The sequence below is a fragment of the Alexandromys fortis genome, unplaced genomic scaffold (assembly GCF_014885135.2).
Source record: "Alexandromys fortis isolate MF-2015 unplaced genomic scaffold, M_Fortis_MF-2015_v1.1 scaffold_19, whole genome shotgun sequence".
Taxonomy (NCBI): Eukaryota; Metazoa; Chordata; class Mammalia; order Rodentia; family Cricetidae; genus Alexandromys; species Alexandromys fortis.
The window spans coordinates 6404211-6415820 of NW_026067890.1; the positions used below are offsets into that span (position 1 = coordinate 6404211).

The window sequence follows — 11610 nt, forward strand, 5'->3', positions numbered from 1 at the left end:
TTTGTGGTGGAGGACATTCTTCACCTTGTGATGGACAGGAGGCAGGAGGGGAGCAGAGGTAAGAGACCCTGTAAGATGCCACGTCTGGTGACCCACTTCCTCTGGCTAGGTCTCACCTGCTGAAGCTTCCATAACCTCCAAAACATCCCTGTCACCTGAGAGCAAGTGTATCACACACGAGCCCATGGAAGACATTTCACAGTATGACTCCATAAACCATAGCACCGATAACTTTATCCTCTCTATGTTTGTAGAATAATCTTATCAGTTTCTATAAAACTCGTATTGGAATGTGCTGGACATATAAAACAATGTTAAGAGAGATGACATTCTAATGCTGTTTGTTGTGTGAACAGAGCGTGTTCAACCATGGACACTGGCTCTTTCATTTCTCAGAGCAAGATCTTAAAATGTTCAGCTAAGGTCAAGGATTTGTCTGTCAAGTTTATTTCTAAGCTTCTTTCTTTTTAAAAGTTCTGGTAAAGATGGACTTTGACGACTGTTGAACTGTTTGCTAGTAGAATCCAAAAGACTTTTTTTAAAAAAAAAATTTGAGACAGGGTCTCTGTGTGTAGACCTTACTGTTCTGGAACTTACTATGCCATAACGGTAATTGAATGAACTGAAAGAGAGGAATAAAGTCTTTTCATGTTGAATTGTATGATTAATATAGAGCACCTTTTCATTTGTTTTTGCCTTTTTCATTGTACCCAAAATGGCGTTGATGTTTCTCCCCTATGGTTTCATATATTTCTTATTAAACTGATTTCTAGGCATTTTGGTGTCTTTGTGTGTGATTGTTGTTCCTGCTGGAGTAAATAAACATTTTTATTTTTTAAAAAAATGACAAATGTGCAGATTTCAGTATACTAGTTGATCCCACGGCACCTACATGAGTTTCTTTATTGCACGCAGGGACTTTCCAGTTAGTTATCTGAGCTTCCCAGGTCTGTAATCATGCCCTCTGCAGACCAGCAATTTTCTCCTGATTTCCGATTTCTAAACCTCTAATTTCTTTTGCTTTTCTGACCCTGAAGAGTTTCACAGCACCAATAAATTGGAAGTATTTTAAAAGCAAATATATTCTGAAATTTCATCGGGGTTTCAAAAACCTAAGAACAAACACAGACTTAATGCTATTTTATTCTTTTGATCAAAACATTATTCTTCATCAGACCTTAATTTTATGCATGTAGCTTTGCTAACGTGTGTTAGCAAAGGGAAAATATGCCATATCATATGTCCTGAGGTCACCACCTCTTCTACCTCTGAAGCCAGTGCCAATCTTTCCACCCTCAAGTGCAGACCTTGCCAGTACTAACTCCCCAAGTGCCGTCAGGCTGCTTAGCTGTCCACTGAAAACGCCCATCACTGACTTGGCCAGAGATGCATTAGCTCACAGCCTGAGGTTTCTTCCACACGGCTGCCTTTCATCACCACTAGCAAAATCACTCCAACTTTCAGAAAGTAGTCCGGAGGGCCGCCCAGATATATGTATGGACATCTGTATGCGGATTTCACCCAAGCCAACAACACACTGTCAAGCAGGAGGCCAGAAACGAATTGAGTGGGAGGCAAGAGTGTGGGGGAGAACTCCAAACCTTAAATGCACAGGAGACTCAAAATAAAGTAGTATGTTAAGCACCAAAGGGAAAAAGGTTGTTTTTCTTTTGTTTGTTTTCTTCCGTAGTCCCTTTTCATTGCCTGTCAAAGCTCATGCATGAGTGCCTATGCCTTCTCAAAATTCAGCCACTGCTTTAAAAGGCTGTGTTACACCTTCCACACTCGACACAAGCAGAAGAAACAATTGATGTAGTCAGAAGAAGTGTTTAGAGAATGGTCTGGCTCTATAGCCACACTTCTCATGTTTTGCAGCTTTTAAAGGCTTGGCACAGCTCTTCCACGATAAATATGATAATTTCCACCTTAAACAAATGCTTGCTTGTGCAGGAAAAGGAAACGGTGCCCTCAAGCCTATTTCTGTCTCCCCCGCTTTGTCCAAAAAAAAGGCTAATCAATCAGTACTTCTGTCTGCACTCAGAAAGTTAGTGCTGGCAAGGTTTGCACTTGAGGGTGGAAAGGCTGGGGTTGGCTTCAGAGGCAGGAGAGGTGGTGACATTTTTCCTTCCTAGTTTGCTGTGAGCCTAAGGAAGCATTCGCAGGTTGTCCAGTCTAGCCTTGACTGCCTATTCTGAGTAATGGAACCCAATATGGACGCTGCTTGGTTTTGAATGCCTGTTTTCCTCCCTGCTCATTGTATGGGCTCAACCTTTCTCTGATCAGTTTTCTCATCTATAAAGTAATATCTACAGCACAGACACTCTGCGAGGCCCCTGTGGGCTAGTACTTGTCAGGAGCTTAGAAAAGGAACCAAGCAGGAGGAAGAGCTCCATAGACACGCAGTTGTTCGGTAGCTCCACGTAACTTTCCCATGGAGTCATGGCTGCCGTCCCAGCTAAAGAAAGAGGACGGCAGATCGGACTCTGTTTAAGTGGAAACCTTAACAAATTTCATTGTCAGGGTTGATTGGGAGGAGGCGACTTAGTCTATAGGACAGAGCTTGCCTTATAAATAAAAGGGCTGGCTTCCCCTATATTTGTGCAAAAATGCTGGGTGTTTTGGTAATCCCAGTATGGGAAAGATGGAGACAGTGCCTAACCGGTGAGCTCCAGGCCAGCAGACCCTGTCTCTAAGAGGTGGATGGTGTTTCAGAGTACGACCCCTGAGGGTGTGCTCTGGCCTCCCCATGCTCACGTGTGCACACACACGCATCACACACAAGCATACACTTCACTCACACATGTACAAACACGCACACACACATCACGCACGATGCACACACACTTCATGCACGCATGCAAGCACACGTCACTCATGATGCGCACACACTTCACACACGCATGCACACACTTCACTCACACATGCACAAGCATGTCACACATGATGCACACACACTTCACACACACATGCACACATGTCATGCATGATGCACACGCGCGCACACTTCACACATGCATGCACAAACATATCACACACGATGCACACACACACTTCACACATGCATGCACACACGTCACGCATGATGCACACATGCATACACACACACACACTTCCTCCAATTCTTTATGCAGGTATACTCACATTGCTCCTAACATCAATATCTTTCTGTCCAAGCATTACATGATTTTAGTTCAGTCACTAAAATGTTCTAGTTGTTTTTTCTGGTTCAGTTATGTTTTATCAAGATAAGCAACAATAACCATAATAAAAAAATAAGATGCCGTGGGAAAGTGGATTACATAAGCTCTTCTGCAGAATTTAGAAAAGAATCCTTCACTGGCGGATTCCATCCTGACCCCGATGCATTCCATCCCGCTCGTCGCCTTTAGGACTTACTTGCAAGATTGGTGGTTTTCAAATTGTTTTCACAACCTGTTAGAGGATTTGCTGATTGTCTTTCCCCGAGACAGGCTTTCTCTGTGTAGCCCTGGCTGTCCTGAAACTTGCTCTGTAGACCAGGCTGGCCTCGAACTCAGATCTAGATCTTCCTGCCTCTGCCTCCAAATGCTGGGATTAAAAACATTTGCCACCACAACCCAGCAGTGATTATTTTTAATACAATATTTTTATTAATTCTGTGAGGAATGTATTTTGGTCTTGTTTACCCCAACTCCTTTTTTTTTTTTTAAATCCATGGAGTCCAATTTGTGCTGACCACGTATTTCTAGATGAGGGACCACCCACTGAAGTGTGTAGTCCATCTATGGGGGAGCCACACCCTTAAAGCAAACCGACTCTCCCTCCTCCAGAAGCTGTCCGCTGTCAATCGCTCCTCAGCTAGGAGTGGGAGCTTTTGAGTCCCTCGCCTCTGCGAGCTGAAATGTTTACTGGCTGTCCATATAAATATACGTGTTTTTCAAACCTTCTCTGGAATAAGAACCATCCCATGACTCATATGCAATAAGAGGAGGTCTTTCTGTGACCTTTCTATTTGTTTTACACACCAACATATGAAGGTATGAGTGTGCCAGGCTGTGACAGAATATACTTGATTTTGTGGGTCCCAAGCCAAAGTTGCATCAACACTGTATAAACTGGTCAAGGTAATGTCTTGTTTTACTTAAATTGTTGTTCCTCAGGGACTTTTTTTCAGAAGTACTTATTTATTGTAAACACATTATATTTTCCAAAAGAATGGCGGTGCAAACTCAACAAGCTTTCTTTAGCACACCAGAGCACCCTGCCCATGCCTTAGCCTTTGCCACGGGGCAGATGGGAGCCACTCTCACCAGGCCTGCTCCCTTACGGCTCAGTCAGTACTTACTAACTGCCTGCAGCAAGCCAGGGGAGAGTAAGACCCTGGCGAGCAAGAGGAGTCCCCCAGGATATTCAGAAGGACCTGTGCTTGTGTGTTCCCTAAAAGACAAGCGTGGAGCCTGCTTGACCTTCCCCTTCCAGGACTATTTCTTGCTTTTAAAAATACATAATCAGCTCTTTAAACCTTAATGTACAACTTTATGTAAAATTCTGATAAATTTAACCTGAACACATTGAATTTTCTAAAGAATTGTTTTCTGAGTGTTTTGCTTGCGTGTATGTATGTATGTATGTAAGTGCACCACATGTGTGTCTGGTGTGAGTCCATGCCAGAAGGGCATGTTGGATCTCCTGGGACTGGAGTTACAGATGGCTATGAGACACAATGTGAATTTTGGGAATAGAATCCAGGTCCTCTGCAAGAGGAACAAGTGCCCTTAACCTCTGAGCCATCTTGCCAAACCCCCAGGGCTATTTCTTATGGCGTAGTCTTGAACAATAAAGACTAACAATTTTGGTTATAATAAAAAAGTGAATGTCAATGATTCTCCTTAATGATAACAAAGAACTGGAGGAGGAAAGATGTACACTAGCCCCTTCATAAACACCATTCGTTTGGTAATAATGCATAATATCATTTATATTACAATATAAACACATATATTATAATACCGTACACATGTTTTTGCTGCCTCTAAAGAATTATTACATTCTATTGTGTGTAACGTGTATGCCCATGCACTATGATGTATGAATGTATATATATAGAGAGAGGGAGGGGGTTGGGGGATGATTTTCAGGAGTGGGGTCTCTCCTCATATCATGCGGGTCCTGGGCATGAAACTCGGGTCACCAGGCTTTGGGGCAAGTGCCTTGAGGTGAGCCACCTCTCCAGTCCAGCACTAGTGTGTGAAGACTACATGTACTCTTATTTTCTGCTGATTTCCCCCCTTATTTAGCCGTTATCTATTATATATATATATTACATAGTCCCTCTTTGTCTGTTCCTGATTATGAGCCACACCTTGCATCTCCCTTATATTTTTAATAGTGTTTAGAGGAGGAACAGACAGCACCAAATCCCGAATGCCTTGTGCACATAAGCCCTTACCTTGGAGGAACAGGGAGCCTGGGACACAGTGTATCTGCATTTGGACTCTGGGTATAGTTGAAGGAGTTCAAGCTATAGACACACAGGAAAGACCCTGAAATCAGAACACATACACTAGGCTATTGCTTTGCATCCGTCTTCCTTGGGAAGCCAGAAAAGAAGCCATGGCCACTTCACCAAATCAGGAAGGAGCTGACTTGGAAAAGAGATGAGCTGCACACTGTTGGTGTGCCATCTGAGGTGGCCTCGGGGTCTCTTTCCCTCCAAACCCCCAAATTTAATACTCTAAATCATAAGTTTGGCATTAAAATTATTTGAAGGTTATTTAAAGATGGTTTATTTTAGGAGGTTGAGATTTTTAAGCCAGCTTTGAAAATATTTTTTAAGATCTCACACTCCATTTTTTTCAGATAGATAAAATTCACAATCAGGTTGCCTCAATTTTGTTTTTTTGCTTTCCTTTTAAAATTAACGTTAAGTCTGAACTGTCTGGCCCAAGTGGTTTTAGTTCTCAACTTCTGACTCCTTCTGTCAGTGAAAGCACTCAACGACTCTGACAACTTCAACAAAAAACCTCCACAGGGGTGATCTGAATTAGAGCCTCAGGGCCCTGCGTCTGCTGTCGCCTTCAAAGTCTCTAAGGTTGACCTTTTACTGCCTTGGGCAGTGACCACACCCAGGGGGTTCAAAGAAGTGCGGAAAGCCTCAGGTGACATTGAATGAGTTCCTGAAGAAACACTTCTGGTCCTTTCTAAGTGAGAGGCGCCTGCAGAGAAGCCTAATTCCTACCTTTTCAGAGAGTGTCGCTTCAGGGTGAACTACACTATCTATCTGGGACCTACAGGTTGCTTCAGGGTATTACGCTATCTATCTGGGACCCTATAGGACCCTACGGCTACACAGGGTGATACAGGGAAGAGTGGGCCCTCAGCACCTACCATTGATGTCGGCGAAGAGCTGGACCTCTTCCAGGGTGTCCAGCTGCTTCTCGGGACAGCTGGACACACAGAGGGCTGTGGGACCAAGCCACTGGTCTTTGACTTCCAGGTCGCAGGCATTCATGAAGAACACGTGTCTACACATGGAGGAAACAAAGCATGTCTCAGACCACAGAGACCCATTGGTTTAACGGTGGGCTTTGAAAATGTAGCCTGTACCATCGTAAGGGGAAACGACCAAGGCAAACTTTTGTAGCCAAATGCTCCCGAATAACTGAACATTATCACACCAACTGGAGGCATCTTGCGAACCATATCCAAGCGTGACAAACCTCTCCTTCTCTAGGCTCTGCATCTGAGAAGCGGGGGAGATGGCAGGAGTCACCTGAGATGTCACCGAGGAAGAGAAGGGAGGTTAAACTGCTCATGGTGTGTTAGAAACGGACACATGAGCGACTTAACGGAAACCACTCTAAAGTGTTCAAATGTTTCAGAGAAGAGTGGAGCTCAGGGAAGCAATGGTGGGAAGGAAGGAGCTGAGGCTGGGGAATTAAAGCAGCACAAGGGCCAGCAGAGCCAGGTGACCTTCAGCTGCTGGGCCCAGAGCTGGCTGTGGCCATCAGTGTGTCATGTGCAGTCGGTGGCAGCTTGCTGCCCCTGCCCTGCAAACCAAGGCTGATATAGGTGGCTAAAGTCACAGGAACGCAGGGGAAGAGCGCCTGGGGTCTGACTGGGAGGGGAACGCCTAGTGAAGGGGTCTAGAAGTCACTCTCCCTCCACTGACCATGGAAGATCTCTTCCCCTGTACCAGAGAAACGGTGGGATGGATTTCATGCGTGAACAACACGCAAAGACTTTATTTTGTTTAAAAATCTAGAATAGTGTTAAAATATACATCCAGTTTGCCTCCTTGATCATTTCCAGCACACAGTTGGGGGCACAAAGCGCACAGATGGGTCTGTGGGACCTGTCTCATCACCAGTCCGTGGAAACTGTTCCGAGAGACAAGCTCCTCATTCCCCCTCCTTTCCCAACCCAGGAAACCACCGGTTCACCTGCCCTCTCCCACCCCCAAGCAGAATGCAAAATGCACAGCTGCCTGTCTGCTGCTGAGCCCTTGGCGTGGGCACAGTGAACATCTGCTTTACTTCATGAAGTCTTGGGGGAGCATTAACACAGCCTGGAAAGACAGGCGTCGTTACCAATGTAAATAGATTGGCCTCAGAGAGGCTAGGGACTCTGCTCCAGGTCACAGAGCCGAGAAATGGTGGAGGCTGAATGCGAACCCAGAACTGGCTGATTCTACTGCTTGCTCCCTCACTTGCACACGCCGCCTCCTTTCCAAATTGGGAAAGTTGCCCACGCTCTTAAACAAATGCGAAGTTTTGGAATACAGCCCCCCTCTAGGTAAGAGACCTAACTAACTCACAAGACTTACTTTTTGAGGGTCATGTCCTGCCCTGAGAGGGGGGCCCCTTCCACTGGGGAGTTCCTCTTGCCACAGACATTGCCGAAGCTGTCATAGCCGAAGAGGAGTCTTCCCGCTGCTCCAGCCACCACCGAGTAGCCCATGATGAACACCTGGCAAAACCCAGGGGCATACGATGACTGCCTGGCCACAGGGAGGAAACCACAGCCCCTCACATCCCTGGAGATGCTGGTGTGAAACCCAAGCCGACAAGGGAGGAGTCATTATAGCTCCTCAGTCCCTCCTGCCCTTAGCAGCGATTCCATCCACGAAGGTAGGGTCCAGCATGGCGAACGCTGGTGTAGCCGTGAGCAGGGAGGGCGCCCTGAAACACACAGACTTTGCCCTCTTTGGCTCTTTCTTCTCTCACCTCCTCTGGTTTCTTCAAGAGGTCATCACTCTGTGAAATTTTTTTCAACCAAACTTGACTGGGATAGTTTCCATTTTATCCCTTCAGCCTGTCTGGGTTGTGGAAGTGCATCGAGACTGTGCTAATATTTTCCCGTGTATATATGTGTAGGGATGGGGATGGTTGCATGTGTGGGTGCCCATGCATGCGTGCATGCCTATGTGTGGAAGTCAGAAAACAACTTTGGCTGTTGCTCTGCAGACGGCATCCACTTTGGTCTTTTGAGACACAATTTGGCTGGCTTGAAACTCACCAAGTAGGTTAGGCTGGCTAGCCAGTGAGCCCTAAGCATCTGTCTTCATCTGTCTCCTCCCCTGATCAAATTCAGGTCCCCTAACTCGCAATGCCAACACTTACTGCCTGAGCTATCAGGCATCCACCTTTCCTTAAAAATGTTATTTTTATCTTACTTTTTAAAAAGTTGTAGAGAATTCTATCAAGGCTTTACAGTCAACATACATCAACTCACAAGGCTGAAGGCATATTTGGGTTATTTGTTTAAAATTCACCAAGTAAAGAACTTAGGAGAAAAAAAGGAATCTCAGGATTCTATTTGGCAAGGGCATCTTGCAATCAAAAGGTGTTTTTCATTATTTTGTTGTCATTGTTACTGTTATTCTGTAAATCCAGTTTTATAGGAAACGTGGAATATCTGAAACTTCAGTCCAAACCACTGCAACATCCTTACATGCCTGTTTGTCCACTGCCAAGGCTTCTTCTTACAACACAAACTCAGAGCGGGGATAAGTTTCCTGATCTACTACATATAGAAAGCCACCTAAAAGTTCGTGATACTCGCAAGCTTATTGAGGGCCAGAGGTTGTGGGACGCTATCCACTAACATAAGGGATGGCCACAAGTTCCAAAGTGACACTGCCCTAAAGCCAACATACTTCCGGGGTTCCTGCATTCATTGTCAGCTTTGAAATAAAATAATAACAGGTGAGCAGGTGGTGCATGCCTGAAACCCCAGCTCTCAGGAGGCAGAGGGTGGAGGGTGGGGGAATTCAAGACCAGCCTTGGTGGCAGAATGAGTTCAAGGTCAACCCCCGGCTACGTGAAACCCTGTCTCACAACAACGACCACAACAAACAATAGTATTAAATATTCCTCAAGTGCTCAGGGATGCCAGAGACTGTTAGGGAGGACACAAAGATAAACACAACCTGGTGTCTACCCCAAAATTCAGCCCCCAGGATTGTTATTACTGATGGCACTACCCTTGGGGAGGGTTGAGCAAAGAGGTTTAGGGGAAGTACTTTTCAGCCCCCAAAGGAACAGGACTTATCAACTGTACCCCACGTGAGGGAGGGGACCCTTGTCCCTTCTTACTTCTCAAGTTCCTCCTCAGTTTAGCTAGTGAGATTTTTGGGATGTACAGGTCACCTCTGCAAAGAGTTAGGGTCACCCGGAAGTACACGGAAGTGTGGTTCAGTGTGCCTAAATGCCCTTGGCATGTCCATCTTCTGTCCACTTTCCTTCACCGCTCCCGTGGCCTGATTTTCTTTGCTCAGGTGAGGCTGGTGAGCTCCCGGCCTCAGAGCCCAGACTCCAACATCAGCAGTGTAGGAAGTGTGTGTGTTAGCGTGCTGTTGCTTCAGATGAAGTCACTCTAAGCTGGGTCTGGGAAGTGGGAGTCTCGAAAGGGAACTAGGAAAGGGCGATGTGGGAGAGGACACTGGACGGTAAGTATAGGCCAGGCTTGGTCAGAGCTTCCAGCCTGTTTTCTGATTGTGGGTGTAAGACAAGGACAGGCTGGTGCTCTTTCTATCTGAGGGGACCAGTGTTGCTTGCTAGTCTGGCAACCTCTCCCCCCACTCTGCTTCTTTGACCAGCCCCGGCTGAGGGCAGTGACATCAATAATGATCTTGTCCTACACTTGGTCAGCTGGTATATCCATCACGGGGCCCAGAGGTGGAAGAGTGAATGAGCACACACGCGCGCGCGCGCACACACACACACACACCCCACACACACCTTGTTCCGCTTTAAATAGGTATCTGTAGCTAAAAACTTTGCAGAAGCTGGAAGCAGCCAGTCACCTAGGAAAGAACTCTTAGGACTAAATGCAGTAAAGAGAATCCGGGCACACAGAAACCTTTAGATTTATCCTGCGAACAGAGTGTACTTTCTCTGCAGTTTCCAGCTCAGGACATGCAATGTCTTGGTCAGCTCATAATTCTTGAGGCCGTGAAGGGCCATCTATGATCTTCTTCCTAGCAGCTGCCCGCCTGAGAGCCGGAGTCATGGAGGATCATTAAATAACATTAACAGCCCAAGGTCAAAGGCAGACACTGGAGAGACAGCTGCTCCCTGTATTTACCTAAAGTGGGGGAGACCAGCAACCCTTGCTGGGGAAGGTAATAAGACTTGGTATACACAGCCTTTGTCAGGCTCCTCGAGGAGAGTTCGGTAAAACAGCAGCAGCAGCAACACCCCTAGGCCCAGCCTTTTACTGTGTTTCTAACCAAGTCGAGCTATGCAAAACCAGTTGGAAAATTAAAAACTGAATACATGCCTTCTTTACTCAGGAAGAACAAATGTGGCATTTCAGGGTGAACTCAAACAGTCTTTTCAAAGGAGGCAATTGCTATTAGGTAGATAATATAGGGCACTGGGAGTTAATCATTTACTGGGCAGCATATAGCATGCTCCGACTTCATCAACACAGCCTTTGAAAAAGGTGACTGAGGCTCTAAGACTCAAGATTCAGCTCCAAGAGGCTCTCAGGATTGGTGTGACAGGGTCTGCCACCAATCACGTGTACCTGACAGGATGTGATGGTTTGCAGCATCAAATTGCTGAGCACAGTAGGCCAAGGACGTGCACATGTGTTCGTGTGTGTCTCTCTGTATGCACACAGTTAAAAAAAAATTCCTAGGCTTTTTGCGATTTTTCCCTTTGTTAGGAAACAGCAAACGTTGAGGAATATATGACTGCGGGACATGGTGGGTGTTGATGGACTTCTACTCTGAGAGCTTGGAGAGCAAAGGAATTCACCTCGCCCTCACCAAGAAAAAGACTCCGCTGCGAACAGATTCTCCATTTCCTACTGGAGACCCAAAACATCCCTGTCTACTGCAAGAAGACAGCCTCCTCAGACAGTTTAGGAGCTTTTGAAATCCCAGAATAAGAATTTCCTAACTCCTGGTCATTCTGGGCACAAGTTTGTCCTTGCAGCATGAACATGTAAGAGATATTTGCGTCTGGACACACACAAGGGGGCCTTATGCCTGCCAAGCAGCCGTACTTACCAAACCAGTCCAAAAGAGAAAGAACAGGACCAGCCACGCCGTATCTGTGCATTTCCTATAAATCTGGGGTCGCCACTCGCGCTGCCCGGGTGTTTTCTCTGCGGAAACCTACC

The 11610-nt window shown here is 46.0% G+C and overlaps 1 protein-coding gene across 2 annotated transcripts in view; it reads right to left on the reverse strand.

The window, feature by feature from the left end:
* Slc44a3 (solute carrier family 44 member 3) overlaps positions 1–11610 on the reverse strand; it is a 66793-nt gene that overhangs the window by 54653 nt on the left and 530 nt on the right. For both annotated transcript variants that reach the window (XM_050134256.1, XM_050134177.1), the window contains exons 2-5: positions 11498–11605; positions 7805–7947; positions 6367–6503; positions 5429–5522 (exon numbers count right to left, since the gene is read on the reverse strand). In XM_050134256.1, coding sequence (XP_049990213.1) covers positions 5429–5522; positions 6367–6503; positions 7805–7947; positions 11498–11605 — 482 coding nt within the window. The remainder of the gene's footprint in view (positions 1–5428; positions 5523–6366; positions 6504–7804; positions 7948–11497; positions 11606–11610) is intronic.